The sequence below is a fragment of the Calonectris borealis genome, chromosome 6 (assembly GCF_964195595.1).
Source record: "Calonectris borealis chromosome 6, bCalBor7.hap1.2, whole genome shotgun sequence".
NCBI classification, from domain to species: Eukaryota; Metazoa; Chordata; class Aves; order Procellariiformes; family Procellariidae; genus Calonectris; species Calonectris borealis.
The window spans coordinates 21,288,583-21,304,930 of record NC_134317.1 but is presented as its reverse complement, the minus strand read 5'-3'; the positions used below and the strand labels follow the sequence as shown (position 1 = coordinate 21,304,930).

Sequence of the window (16,348 nt, the reverse complement as noted above, 5' to 3'; positions counted from 1 at the left end):
ACATTTGAAAAACTCAGGTTTTATCGTATTCATTCATAATATATTTCTTATGTCTTGGTAACAGATGTCATCATGGGCCCATCCAACTCCCAAATCCCAGGAAAAGTAATTTTCCAAAGGGGAAAATCAATTTTTACACTAGCAGTCCAGTGTATCCTTAGGAGAAACATCCAAGTCTCATTTGTATATGAATAAATTATAACTGACAAAATAGGCAAGCAACAGTAATAATGCGCTGGCAGTCTGAAACAAAGTTTTCCTGAACTGCTCTCACATATATATAATGCACTACACACCTGCATTTTTTGTTTGCCTTTGAACATCCTGATTTTGCCCTCTGGGCAGTGGAGCTACAGCAGCGTGAAACCAGTGAAAGACAGAGCGCTTCCTTCTGCGCATTTAGCGGCCAAAACAGAACCCAGACCCGCCCCCACCTGGGAGATCCCGCTGTGGCTGTATTCATCTATGAAATGCAAAGCCTGCTTCCTAGTTTTATAAAATCCTGATAGGAATGACATCTTGACATCTTAAGCCCATCATGTTTTTCAAACATTTTTTACTGAGAAAACTGGTAGTTCTTTGATTACGAAACATAAATAATCTCAGTTCTGGCTGAACTCCAAGACATAAGCACTTTCTTCTGCTGTCTCAGCTATTCTCCTGATGTCAAAGACACATTAAAATAAACGTGAACCATATGGCTACCCGGCAGATTACTAGCAGTCTTGCATCAATGAGGGCAAAGCAATTCATCGTCACCAGTGCAGAAATATCTTAGGCACATGAAAATTTCAAAAGGCTGGAAAAAACTTACATGAAGCAGCCTTCTGGATTAAAGCTCTATCTTAGAGCAGAGGAAATGCTGCTTTTCTTATACTCTACTACCCATTTGTCTGCTTTTTACATACTCTTAGTGCCATATAAACCACTACGGCAAGAAGGATTAACACCATTGTCCACCTGCCCCAGGACTTTCCCATGCAGTGTTTCATCAAGTCTAACACCACAGAACAGCAAAGCCTAATCCATCACGGTAATCCAGGTCAGAACATCACTTACAAAAGCCAGCTTGCTTCGCAATCTTCATAGAAAACAAAAACTTGGGAAAGGCCACATTCCAGAAATTGCTTCTGTCTCCTACCTCTCCTTCTACCTCACTGCCTCCCAAAAGATGCTTTTCTAAGAATCTCCATCCACTAAACTTAAAAATTTTAAACCCGTAATGATGAAACACTTTTCCTACATGCTGGAAATCCACATTAAGAGGGAATGCTGTGACATACAATATACCCTCCCAAAGAAACATGTAGGCTTGAGGGCAGGGAGGTATTTTCTGAAATGAATTAGAACCTGGAAATCTTGAAGGGAACCGTGTACTCAGAAAGGCGTAAATAGGGTAGTGGAAATTAAGACGGGACAGGGACAATGCTGTGGAACAGCAACACCTACCCTAGTAGCATTTCACTGCTCCATCCTTCTGGTACCTTCCTCTTGGGTAAAGCCAAAGCTAAATTCACCTCACAGGAGGGGCTTGATGGGAATGCTTGCCTAATGCTACATTTATTTATGTCACATTTGAAAAGGTTTTTGAAAAATACTAGCTCACAGACACGTCTGATGTGAATAGGAGAGGTTTTTCATTCATACTTTAGTTAAACATTTTACCTCACTGTCAGAGCTTTGTCTAAAATCTCACAGAAATGTTAAATTCTTGGGATGCATGCTAAAAGCTGGAATTTTACTGCTAAAATTTCAGTGAAAGCTTTAAGTTTACTTCCTCAGCACCCTCTATCTCCAGAACGCTTTTCTGTGACATTCATCGTACTAGTGCAGTTTCTCCATTCTGCAAATATAATCAGCCTACGGGGAGAAGTGGAGACGGTTAACTGCTCTCTGCCTCACCATTTACTCTAAATGCCAGCTGCTGTTTCATAGATGATTATTTCTGACCTTGGCCCCAGCTTCGAACAGCGTGAGAAGGAAAGCCGCTACCACGGATCCTTGCAGGAACACCCATGCATAACAATTGTATTTGCTGAACTCCTAAGACACTACAGGCAATCCTTTGTCCCATCTTATGGGTGACTTCTGTGAACAGCGATTTGATACAAATACAACTACCCATTTAGCTGTCCGTGACTTTGCATTTGCAAACATACTTTGCGTATCTGTCATTAACATCTTCAACAAAAAAATTTTGTTTATATGTTATCTAAGCCAACAAAAACATCATGTAAGGCAAAAACCATCCCTCTGTATAGTATATAAAATGCACTAATTTATAGGAGAAAACTTTTCAAAAATATAGAAGTAGAAATAGTTGCACAAATCCTTCTAAAAACCAGTGGGAGCCTGCCTCCTAACCGCTCTTTACATTTTTTAAAAACTCGCTCTACAATAATCATTATTCCAGATGAAAGACAGCAGGCAAGATCCTGTCATGGCATACCCTGCCTTGTCATTCTGTATGAGTATTTGAGTGAAGACGTTGAAATACATTTCACTGCATTTCTTTGCATTTCTTGGTTTTTACTGCCCAGATGAGCCAACTTATTTTAAAATCAAAACCGAGAATCTCTCAACCTGTTTGCATTTCATAACATGAGTCAACAAATAACAACAAGAACAAATTCCTCTTTAACAAGGAAACACCAAGCCTGGTTGCAGGCAATATAAATAACTGCAAGATACCATGACAAAAGAATGTCTGCATTTAGCTACACCTTCTAAGTGTTTTCCCATAATAAGCCAGCGTCACCACTTTAACTCATTTAGATTTCTATCGTTAACCAGCAGGTAAACACACAGCTTAGGCTCAAAGCTCAGGTAATGCCTTGTGCTATTGACCTCGCACCAAATAAAACTTTATCCTTCACATAAAGGTAATTTGAGAGAAGCTAGACCTTCCTAAGGATTTCAAAAGATTTGATACCTTCTTCCAAGTTCTGCATGGCCACAGAGATGAGGCAATCTCAATACGTTAGCAACTCATATAATATTCAAAGCAGTACTTTTAAGGGCATATGGAAGGAAGTGCAATAGGGATGTATTTGTATTTTCAAATTCCTCGTTACCTTTAATGGTAAAATCAAAAGATGGTGAGAGCACTTAGAGACCGAAGGGTTTTCTCAGAACCCTTACTAACCAGCCACATTCATAATGAAGCTAGAATCATAGAATCTCTTAGGTTGGAAAAGGCCTTTACGATCATCAAGTCCAACTGTTAACCTAGCACTGCCAAGTCCACCACTAAACCACGTCCCTAACCATCACATCTACACATCCTTAAATACCTCCAGGGATGGTGACTCAACCACTTCCCTGGGCAGCCTGTTCCAAGGCTTGACAACCCTTTTGGTGAAGAAATTTCTCCTAATGTCCAGTCTAAATCTCCCTTGGCGCAACTTGAGGCCATTTCCTCTCGTCCTATCACTTGTTACTTGGGAGAAGAGACCAACACCCACCTCACTACGACCTCCTGTCAGGCGCAATGAGGTCTCCTCTGCGCCTCCTCTTCTCCAGACTAAACAGTCCCAGTGCCCTCAGCCGCTCCTCATAAGACTTGTGCTCCAGGCCCTTCACCAGCTTCGTTGCCCTCCTCTGGACACGCTCCAGCACCTCCATGTCCTTCTTGTAGTGAGGGGCCCAAAACTGAACACAATATTCGAGGTGCGGCCTAGCGCTGAGTACAGGGGGACAACCTAAGGCATCCAATACCCTTAATGACAGTACCCTAATTAGCAGAATGACAAAACCTATGATTACAGCTGGCTTCAGGATAACCTTGCTAATGACAGTGATAATGTTAATGGCAAGATACAGATAATTGATGGAGGATATCAACTAGACTGTGTGATGGTTCTAGCCCTTGTCAGATGAGCTGGTGCTGGAGATCTCACTTGCCTCTGCAGGTGAAGCGGAGAAGCCTCTGCAGTAAAGACATTACTCTGAAAGTGTCAGCTACACTACACTGAAGTTGAAATGGCAGAGGAAAGCAGCAGCTCGTCAAAGTATGTTTCTTAAGAGATGCATCTGTGATTAATGTGGTAGGGGAGTTTTTACCAGCACCAAAGTGCAAAAGACAGGACTTGATGAGGTCTTTCCAGGTCTTTCAATTGCATGCAGTTCTGCAACTTAAATTTGGATATTTTTCTTTATCAGAAAAATAGATCACGCATTCAGGGGCAGGTACCCCCACAAGTCAGGAAGAATCCCCCACACCTGAGCTGGAGCGTGGAACCCAGCACACACAATCGTAGGAACTGTCAGGGCGTTGTACTGACATCCTGTACGGCAATTCCAAAGACAACTTGCTGCGGAGCTAATGAAACACCGCAGCGAGATGCCCTAGCTCAACAGGGCAATTTGAAGGAGCTGAAATGGCACTGGGTGTGCTCCCGCCCTGTATTCCATGTACCTCGAAGGAAAAAGGGAAGAAATATTCTTAGTCCTGACTAACACTGTATATGCATGCTTGGACTGCTACTTGAAGATGAACACTGCTCCTTCCGATATAGAGGAGGGGCCATGAAACGGGACAGGTACGTGGACTGGTTAGTAATATGCTTTGGCATCCATTAAGGTAAATCTGCAGTGTGACTGATGGCCTGCTGAATCAAACTGAAATGACCCCAACAGACTGAGAAAAGTAAGTAAAAAAAGAAGGTAGGGATTGTATCTGCCAGTGGTAATGAAGGCACTCCATCACCATTTGATAAGAGATTGAAAAATGTGCAGATGTCTATACACACATACCTGACCAAGAAAATGCTACACTTACTTATTTTTTGGTTATGAACCTCATAACAGTTGTCTATGCTTTATGGACTGTCATTTCATTTCCTGACTCAGAAAAAGACTCCTGTAACTTAGGCTAGGGATTTTTTGTTGTTGTTGTTGCTGTCTTGATTTATTTAAATGGATATATCGTTAAAGAAACTCTGTACTTATCCCTGTGTAGCAGTCACGACAGATAACACTTAGGGACATCTCCGTCATGCATTTTCTGCCATAACACTACACGGTTAATTGTTGAGATCAAAGCTATCTTCTGGTGGTTCTGCCCCACCTGAATGATCCACAGCAGCTGTGTGCCTCATTTAGCTGGCACGTTAAACTGACCTAAAGGCTAATGGAGCAGGATAGCTGAAAGGTTCTTGTTTATCTGGCCCAACACATATTGTTTCAAGGGTTGTGTAAATACTGAGATGCATCAGCTATTCTAGATAGATTTATACGCAAACTGCCTGCTTCCTGAAGCATGAAAGAGTTGTAGCTGTAAGTGATTAAAAAATTATCTCTTTGTCAGGTCAATTAGAAAGAAAAAATAAGACTTAGAGGGCCACATTAGGCTTTTTTTAAAAGCTCAGTTAAAGAATTAACATACAGATCTCGGTATTGACTACAAGTCACCACAACCCGTGCATTTCCAATACTGAACTTATATGAAAACGGAGCGGAAGGAAGACAGTACACAGGATCTGACGGTGTCTTACAAAAGAGAAAAGAAAATGGTACAAAGTGTCAGGAAATGGCTTAGAAAGATAACCTCCATCAAGGAGGTACGCAGGCATGTTACAGAGGCAAGCAATCTGGCCAGCCTTTCTTCTGCACTGGCCCTTTTCAGTCTGTTTACTGAAAAAGTCTCACAGAACTCTTCCTTTCCATATGCCCTCAAAAGTACGGATCCAAATATTCAACATAGGAAAGCTCTTGTCTTTTATTTTGGGAAACGAATGTGTTTAAAAAATGAACAAAACACCTTTCAATGTACACTGTTAACAGTTTTGTTATTGTACAACACATCTGCATGTAGTTTTCGAGTGAGCGTCACTTAGCAGCTCTGAAGACACCTATATTCATGAGATAATGAACATTGACAATTTCCACATATTCTGCTTTGACAAGACAGGGACAAGTACCTCAGTGGGATCAGTTCATTTTTCATCACTTTCTAGAACTCAAAATATGCTTTTTCAAATAATACTGTTTAAAAAAATCTAGAAGTTAAAAAAAAAAAAAAATCTAAGTACATACAAAGAAAACTGCTCCTGCCCTGAAGAGTATCCAACATCTCACGCACAACTGACGTCAACCGATACAAACCAAAATGAAAACAAATCCTGTGTGTATAAAAATTTCACCAATTGGCCAATTAAAACATTCTTTCCAGAATCAAAGCACATGAAGACTCAAAAAAATGTGAGAAGAATACGACAAAATAAAAATCCAATCTCAATGAAAGACCTGTTTTTGCTAGAGGTGGTCAATTATCAAGTTAAAAATGTCTTTCAGCATTTGTCAAGTATCTTTACTCCTTTGCATTTATTTTAAATATAAACATGATTAATTTTTATTGCAAACACATATTAACTTTTACTATCATACATCATCACTAAGACTCACCTTTGTAGTGCAGAGTTGCTTTTATATATAGCAGATGTGCCTAAGGCTAGCTAAGTGATTTTTCTAACACTGCTCAATTGGTAAATGCCGATCGTGTAAACAGGTAAGTAACTGATATGCTTTAATATTAAGAAAGAATAAGAAGGTGCAAAATCTCACTTGCAGCGTTTCAACAATAAATTAACAAAATCTGACTTCCCCATCAGGTGCAATATGGAGTGTCCTTGGTAAAGCTACAAAACAACTATGCACACTGGAAGAGAGTCTGGATGCAAGATGCAAGTAATTAGGTAGGGATAAAACGACCTTCCCATTCTATACTTCATCTGAGCATCAACATCCTCTATTTTCTTACCAATAAAAAATTATCATCTTTGTCAAGGTCCTGCAAGTATGCTGCATTACAGTAAGAGCAAAGCAGAACGTCAGACACTGAAAGATGCCACGTTCCAGTGGCATAGAAACTAGTCTCTGAAGAGGAGAAAACTCTCCTCTTTGCCTTGAGGACCTTGAGATTTGCCTATTCAAATGCAGCACGAAGGCCACCTGTTCAATTCTTTTCTTCCCAAACCAGCCTTAAATAATACTGGGATTATTCTGTACTGAATTTAGACTGCTGCATCTACACTAAAGACAATTACTCTTAAAAAAGTAGTATCAATGCACATGCAAACAATTTACTCTTTCTATTTCTGTATCGCCAACTGATATGTATATGTATTTAAAAAATTTAATATGTACAATTTCTATGTATGTGTGTGTGAGTGCGCGCACAGATAAAGATTTATTACTCTGGCCACAAATATCTCAGTTATATGGATCATTAATCATACCACTGAAATGCTACAGTTTCTCTTACGGATTTTATTCAAAAACTAACTTATTGTGTCAACTACAATCAAAGCTTATTGTTACATGCATGTATTACAACTTCCAAGTTTCTTCCCTGAATTACGAGCCTTCTTTGTATTATCTGTGTATTCACAATAAAATTGCTGCTTTCTATGTGAGTGGCAATGACTGATGTAAAATGACTGCTTTCAGTCTATGGTGAATAATCATTTAAGTCGTTAAACATATGCGAAAGTTAAAAGATCAGCATGCAGATAATATGGTCACCAAGCTATTTCTAAATACTACCAAAGAGATTTACTGGGTCACTTAGTCCTTTGTGGCATTTCAATAAAATAGGTCCCCTACCAGTACTGCATCTCAAATATAATATACCACATCAAGATTGTTACATGTAAACACGTTTTAAAAGTTGTGCCTGTGTAACCCTTTGCACAGGAGCGTCCCATACTAGAGCAGAGAGGATTCGGACCCTCACATCCAAACCCTATCTCAAACTGCACAGCAGCATTTGGGAGACAAATCAGTTATAAGAACATTCGTATCACATGCTACGAACATGATTTCTAGGCATAATCTAAACCACATAGTTAGAGATCACATTGTGTACAGGTAGTGATGAGGAGCCTTACCTACTCCTTGGCCCACAGTCTTAAGAAAACACCGTTAGAGCCACTAACTCCAGTGGGGAGATCTATATGCAACAGAGTTGAAGGAGGCAAACCCCTGCTCTTTAAAACATGCAGTTCACTATTAAAACATTATAATCACCTAAAACAAGTATCATAAATGACAAATGTAAACTGTAAATTCATTCTTCCTAGATATATATGCTGCACACATAGCTTTGCTAACTTAAAACCAAATTCTTACCTGTTCACAAAACCATTGCCTAGTACAGAGATACCCTCCCCCACATGAAGAATAGAAACTATTGCAATAATGTGTCCCATACACAATGTTCCTCAGTTCCAAATAAAAGAAAGCTTATTATTTTCTTTGGAGAAGAACTCTCACCAATACAATACTGCAGACGGCTGACAGCTGCACTACACTTATGTAAGGAAAATAAACAAACTTACCTAACGCACCTTCCATACAGTACCTGTTTGAAATACCTTAAGCACAACTCCCAACATTAACTACAAACAGCTACATAATTGAAAGAGCAAATAGGTAGAGGATTCCAAGTGACTTCAAATTTTTACAATGACAAATAGTTGTATGTAGTTAACAAGAAGGCAAAAGGGTGCAAATTTGCTAAGTCATTTTGAACAAGTCACAAACTGAACACCACAGAGAGTCCATTTTATCATCTGCTCAATTTAAAACCATCATGTTTATCTAACCATAAAATTTATTTGATTTTGAGGAATAGGAAGAATTCTTTAGACACACAACTTTAGTACTTACGGGTAAAATGATTAGAAGTGGACGGATTGACACTATCACCACTGTCAGCACTTTCACTGCTAGAGATGTCATCATCTGATTCCCGCACAGAGGAACAAGGTGAGGAGCCATCAACTTCTTCAAACTTCCTCTTTAAAATTCCACTCATTGCTGCAATGCTGTCACATGCACCTGTAACAGGAACAGAGGCAATGAGGCACTGAAACATTCAACTGCAGAATATGCAGTCATAATCTCCAAAGTCATTTTTACTTAGAAGTACCAATAAGTTGCCACTTCTGGTCTTGAATAACCATTTAGTATAAAATTAGATATAATTAATTAGGAGACAGTGAAGCCACAGGAAAGAAAAAAACCATCAAAAGTCATACCCTAACTTGACATGTATGGAGATAGTTATTTTGTGGAATAATGTGTAACAGATTGCTTTCAGGGAGTATTTTTCCCACTTTGATGTCAACAACATCCCTGATTTCTAGGTTATGTTGTGAGATTTCCAACAAGAAAAAAAAAATGGGAGTTTCTTTTCAAACACCCTCACTTGGTCCCTCCCGTGGCTGCCATGGGAGGAAGAAATGTTCACAATCAGGGATGAAATTATACAAGAAGAAATAATTCTGAATGCTACAGTTCCCATTGTCAAATATATGTGATCTAATCCGTGTTCACATCACTCCTGTAAGAAATCCATCTGATAATTCCAGTAGTACGGACAGATAAAAGACAAGAAGTCACAAAGACCATATACCAATTTAGTGCTCAACAAATGCCTGGAATTCAGGAATTCCCCACTCCAGTCAGAGACACCAATTGCCTCCCAAACTTTCTCCTTCCCACATTAAGAAATGAGATGCCTAATATACTCCCGAGGCCGAGTAGAAGATTATAAAGCAAAGTATTCAAGCAGAAATTTAGCAGCAGAGGTAGAAATATAACATGAATTGCACGTAATTAAGGAGAAAGGGTACCCTTAACTAACTGAGGAGAGATCAAGGACAGCTGGAGCTTGCTCAGAGGACGCGCAGCTGCCACCATGCCGCCCACAGCACTGCAGAGGCAAGCAGTGCTGATACTTATCCAGGCAAAAAGTTTGTCTAGGATTGATGACATGCTAGACCCGCTGAGTAGGACACACAACCTAGCTCTACGGACTTACCACAGGGTTCTGCCAAATCCCACTGAAAGTAAGAAAAAAAAAATGTGCATTCCTCACTGAAACAGAACTTCTTAAATCCCTGCAGCTACCTTTAGGACTCATTAACTCCAAGCCAGCTGCATTCTGCTGCATCCAGGAAGGTGGACTAGACAACCTCCAGAGCTCCCTTCCAACCAACATTTCTATGGTTATATGCTTAAAAAAAATAAACCTGTCAGGGAGCTAATATATGCTGGGCTAAACGACTACTAGTAAGAAAGACAAGGTTAAGGCAGAGACTGCAGTACTGGCCATACTGTTTAACAATTAGCACATTTCAGAGTTTTGGCCCAGGCCACCTCGCATTCTCCTGGATAGCGCCGGATGAAGCAGGTGCCAGAACCACTCCCAGCAGGCAGGCTAGATGAGGGCACCCGGGTTTTGGCAGAGGGCTGACAATTTAGCCACTGTGGACAAGAAATGTACCCTGCCACCTGGCAGCAGAAGCCAGAGAACACTGTCCTTAGCCTGCATCTTTTTTATTTTTTTATTAATATACACGCAGTCTTAGTGATATAGCTGCTACATTCTGACCCTGTAAGCACAGCACTTCAGTAGATCCTCTGGCATCTTTGTTCACACTTGGTCTAGTACCAAGCAGTTTCAATGTATCCTATGCATCCTATAGCTCCCTTCCAGCCCCAACACCAGTCTCCTTCCTGGAAAAAACAAAGCGACAGTGTGAAGAGGTTTACAACCAACTTGTGGCCTGATACGAAGCTTGAACAGGATAAAGGTGGGTATATGAAGCTGAAAGCTACAAAAAAGAAAAATTAAAAAAAATGATGGGCTCACCAGGTTACAGAGTCTGTAGGACTAATTCAAAATCATAATCTAGCAAACACTGAAGTCTGTCTACAGGAAATCCTGGGCCTGAGGTGGCAAGAGTATCATGGTTTCATTCCACTGCAACAGAAAGTTAGTTCTAATTACTTGTTTTGCTTTGCTGACAAAGCATTTTACATTGTCTGCCAGCTCCTGAGCACAGCAGGAGAGAGTTATGGGCAAGTTTAAAATTGCCTTTGTAAGTCAAAACTAGAAATCACAGATACATTATACAACATTTTTATGATATTATTTAATTACAAGAACTAGAACCGAAGTTTTGTAATACGGGAGTTCATTCACCTCTTAGGAAGCAAAAGCTCTGAGAAGCACATACATGACTGCACCAAGTTTAATATCCTGTCTCCAGCAGCAGTCAGTATTTAATGCTTCAGCGGAAAGCAATGGGATGAGAAATCCAGCCACAACCACTGCAGATACAAGGCTCTGCTTCCTCAACCTTGCAGGCAATTTCCCCTAAGCATAAGGCTGAAATGTTGCTATAGAACAGCACACAGCGTCTTATAAATTCATTTGACTTGCTCTCCTGAGGCAACAAGTTTCATATTAGTTCTTTGGGGGAAAAAACCCACAACAAAACGCATCTCCCGAAACTACAGCTGCAGACTCTTCAAAATCACAGCAGTTTCCGTCTACAATATTTTGGACAGTAAACAGCAGCAGAAGCATGCCAGTGTCTAGCAGCATGCTGTACTAGATAGAACTCCACACACACAGGTATTCCCCACAAAGCGGAAATAGCTGAAGAGAAGTCACTGAGGTCTTCTTGCTGTTTTATAGTGATATTTCCATTTCAATCTCCTATAGCGATTATCTTACGTGGGAGGTGCAATCTCACAGCTGTGCAACTCTTAACAGCCTGCCTCTGGAGAAGTCCCCGAGGCAGCATAGCCTCTTGCTGACACTATTCCACTTTTAATGTGGTAACTGAAGCGTTCATCAGCCAGAACAAGGAAGAGAAAGCGAGCAAAAAACTGTGCAGGTCTGAAAATACTTGCGCACTCAGTTACTATTCAAACAGATTCTTCCCAATTCTGAGTTAATGATTCCCAGAACAAGACACGGATTCCCATCAGAAGGTATCCAACTCGTGAGAGTAACGTACAGGGCGCGCTGGTCCCTGATACAGCCATCTTGAGTCTGCTCTGGGAACTGGTGCCAGATTCCCTAGGGCCAGAAAATAAAAGCAGGGATGTGATGTGCAATCTCGACAGGTACGCGTTGCCACGCAACACAGTACGGCCACCACCGGTCACAGTTACACCTGCTCAGCCTACCCCCTGCAAGGGCACAGGGGCATACAAATGGTTGATTACTGTTTGTTGACTGAGAAACAGCTGCTTTCAACTGAGAATCCAGTAACTTTCAAATTAGTCCAATGCCTTGTCTTTGACCGGTCCTCAAATCAAAACCCCTTTCCTATTAGGGTCTGCCATCTGTCACCAAACTGTCTTCTTCAAAGGCATCTGAGCTTTTTCAGGGTCTCACTTTCTCACTTCGAAGCTCCCCTAGCCTAAAGGCCGCTTCTGCACGTACCCAGAAGTTACAGAGATTTGAGATGCCTGAGTAACTTCATGTCCAGGTCTCCCTGGAGCCTGGAACTTGGTGTTCTTCCAAGCAAGGTGTCTAAGAATGAAAGGAAAAAGGAGTATGAGTGCAGAGCATGTTGAAAAGGAAGAGGGACAGACAGGTTGGGCCAGGCCCAAACCCATGAGTGACTGTTTATGTACCCAAAGGCTGGTCAATACAGTACAGCACTTGGCATGCTACCTATGCACGCTCTCTTTGGACTATGAATCTTGGCATTATTTTCTATACAGTGAAACAGTTTTCACCTAAGCAAAGGACTAGGGTGCTCTCTGCTAAGCTATAGCTTAGAGGCAGCAATTACTGAACAACAGGTTCAGCTCTCCAACATCCTGGCGAGTTCCTTAGCTGTTAAACTACTGTGTAAATTACAGGAAAGCCATTCAGCAGCAGATCTTTACAAGAAAGATGTTTTAAGAGGAAGAGTGACCTATGCTCTGTTCTTGAAAGGGAAGGTTTGTGCGCCTGCCTTCAGGAGCGGGCACTGGACTGTGACCGCAGAGCACAGGGAGCTTCGACAGCAAACAGCTGAGCTGTGGTTCCCTGCTGAAGGGTAACCTCCGGGACGCTGGGGATTAAAACACTTAACTCTCAAGCATCTAACCTCTAATTGCCTTGCTTCTTATTTCATTAAGGGGACATGACTTAGGGACTAATCCTGAAACCTTACTCAGAAGTAAAAGACCTGTGGTCCTCAATGACCACAGCCTATCTTTACCAGATAAAAGTATTCGTGCTCAAAGAGAGTTGTTGGAAGGACAGGGTATTTCACAGCCACCTCGACACTGCTGGGGAGCACACGCTCCTCCCTACCGTACGGTACTGGACCTCTGCATCAGCAAACGAGCTCTGCTGGCACTATCATTTTGCCTTGTCTTCAAACGCAATGGGATTCTGATCAATTCTAAAACACTTTAAAAGGAAATGTTTGAAAAACAAAGCAGATGTATTAAATAATAGGATCCATGGGGGAATGACAGCTTGGCCTGTTCATTTTCAAAATTATTTTTCTGAACATTGATCCTTCTCCCCTTCAATGAAAGGCAATTGGATTCCTTTAATTTATCTTCTGGACACCTTAAAATCAACTTGGCTCTCTTAATAACCTTAATTACATCTTTAAAATGTTAAGTTTGCATATCACAGATAATGTAATGTCAAGATTACAATTTAAATATTTAGTCAGAACTTCCCTGTGAGGAAATGTACCTTATACTACGCAATGCTTGCTTTAACTGAGAAAGCATTAACACTTGGAATTAGAGTGACACGGTATTTAGTTGTAGCCTACATGCTTGCTTTCAAAAATATTTTCAGCCATTATGACTTCAAATGCGGAGGAAGTGAAGTGTAAGTGTCAACAACGAGACTGCCAAGGGGATGGTCAAAAGAAATGGCTACAACAATTTAAATTGCTAAATAAATATAGGCTAAAAGTCAAGTCAAGGGTAAAGATATAAATTCATACTGCCTCTGGCAGGAATCAATTATGCTGGCTATTCTGACCTCTAAATATATTCTTCTAGAAAGGGGAACATGAAGAGCTTGGTCTTATTCTCTGACTTTTTGCCCATTTTCTCTCCTCTCCTTTTCAAGTTTCATATGTACCCTTGTGTATGTTTAAACTTGGCAAAAATATTTAAAAAGTGAGAAGAGACAAACTTTTATCTGTGTTAAAAATAATAGTAATTTAAAAAAATCTTGCAACTACAGTGGTTGAAAAGCACTCTCACTCCAAAGAACTTTAATTAAAAGACTTGAAATTTTTAGTGGAGACATCTCTCAAATACCAAAGATGTGCCTAAACACGTGAAAATTTGCCTAAATTAGTCAGTTTTTGAGAACGACAATAAGGACTGAATAACAGCACAATAGAAGAGGTAAAACTGGAGAGATAAAAAAGATGAGAAGGGATTGAAGGCTTAAGCAAAAGGTAATAAAAAACCTCCTTTTCTACAGAAGTTGGGCTCTGATCCAAAACCAGTGAGTTTCAAGTTTCGTTCACTGTTGAAGAGAAACATAAATGAAATAGCAAAGCCATGTGCTGTCATGATCACTAGAGGCCAGTTATAAAGGAGAAGGTAAACAAAGCAGACATAAAAAAATATGGGTGTCCTCCAAGTTGGGTGTTATCATGAGCAGGTATTTATCTATGCTACGTATCTGAACATAGAGCTAAAGATCTGCTTTAGCTCTGCTCACTTTGAACAAGCCAGCACCATCAGCAGAAGCAGATCAGTTGTACTAATATGCCCAGCTTCCCAGCAGAACTCATTTGTGAAGCAGAATGCTGCCCTAATACAGTTAGACCATTTGCAGTACCCTTGTGAAATGTATTCTTAGCTTCAATAGGCATCTCTGAAGTGTAAATATACATTGCTTTGGATATCAAAATAAATACACAGTAAAGGGTCATAAGATTGCAAAAATGACGCTATTCGCCAATTATTCGTTGCTTAGCTCTACAAATTTTGTTGCTCTACTAACATAGGTTTTCTTTTGTCACACACTGGTAAAATTTAATTATGTATACATGTTTAAAGTGGATGTTTAATATGCTTTAACAAATATTGTTAATAAGAATTCATTGCACACGTAGCATGAAAAAATGGTCTTAGCTTGTTATGCAACAAACCCTGAGATATTAAAGAACTGCCTGTGCACAGCCAGCAGCCATTTGCGTTTTAGTATTGCTGCAGCGTTATACAATAGGCACGCTCAGCACGTTCCCTAACGGAGACTGTTTCAACTTTCCTCTCCTTAACTCAGCGTTCAAATTCCAGCTTAGCAGATGATTTTGTCCAACCCGATGCCTTTGTCTTGTCACATCCACCCAAGAAAAGGCACAGCTGCAGGAATACCTTCTCCTATGCCTATGCAAGCACTGACACGAATCTGGGAGCTCCAGGAGCCTCCAGGTTTTCAGTGAGGGAGAAAAGGGAAACTGCTGTGGAGCCCCTGATACTAAAATGGCCAGATCACGCTCTTCCAACTTCAGTAACAAGTCATTTAAAACTACGGTATGAGCTTGGTTCTTTGCATCTGACAACTTAGAAGCAATCAATCAAAAGATTTTGGGTTGATGGGCTTTTTATTTTTTCCTTTTTATTTTCTCTTTTTTTAAACAGCAAAACCATAAAAATCTCCCATAACATGTTGTTTTTATCTTTGCAATAAATGTTAAAATTAGAAAGAACATCATTAACCCAATTCTCTAATACCCTCAGAGGGCTGCGTGCATTTTTAAGACACCAAATAAATATTTGGCACAGCTATTAGTAGCAACTTGGTGATAGACTGGCATCTCTGGCAGCCCAAAACACTTCTTGAAGAGGTTACTCTGTGGCTTTTTTCTACTGGGAAGTTGAAAGAAAATGGTACGAACTAAACAGCAGCTCAAAAATACCAGAAAACCCATTATTTTCTTCAGCAGAAATATCTGAGGAAGAGCGTATGAAGCAGTCCCCTACAAACAAAATCAATTTTGGTCAGCAGAAGCCAACATTCAGTTGCAACCAATGAAATGAATATAGCTCCATGGCATGACAGTAAAATCATGACTTCATTCAATGCTTGGCCTCAAGTGAAGCCAAAATTAGTAAAAAGATGTTTAAGTGCATCTTTCTCCCTGGAGAATAGAGTCAATAAAAGTATTCGTACTGGAAAATATAAATTATTAATATCTACTGGAAGGCTGTGATGTTTTGAAACTACTATCTTCAAAAATAGCTTTATGGCTATAATAATTCAAGCCTTCTATCTAAATCAAGGACAATGCACAACCAACATACAATGTTACAATGTGCAGGTTTAATGCACACCCAAGACAGTCCTAAGTAGGCATTTCAGGCTCACAAAAAACGACATTTAAAAATAAAAGACGTAAAATTAGTATTTATTTCTATTATTTGCTTTTTGACTTTTCACCATAAATGGAGTATCTATTCAACCAGGAAAACCAATATGTTTATTTAAAAAACCCTGAAGATTTTTAGCAATAATATTATTTCAACAATAAACACTGATGGAGGAAATTAATCAAAAAAACCT

The 16,348-nt window shown here is 40.0% G+C and overlaps 1 protein-coding gene across 4 annotated transcripts in view; it reads right to left on the bottom strand.

Annotated features, from left to right (window-relative positions):
• The window catches only part of CSRNP3 (cysteine and serine rich nuclear protein 3), a 102,582-nt gene that overhangs the window by 16,660 nt on the left and 69,574 nt on the right, over positions 1-16,348 (bottom strand). For all 4 annotated transcript variants that reach the window (XM_075153103.1, XM_075153104.1, XM_075153101.1 and 1 more), the window contains one exon: positions 8,671-8,841. In XM_075153103.1, coding sequence (XP_075009204.1) covers positions 8,671-8,841 — 171 coding nt within the window. The remainder of the gene's footprint in view (positions 1-8,670; positions 8,842-16,348) is intronic.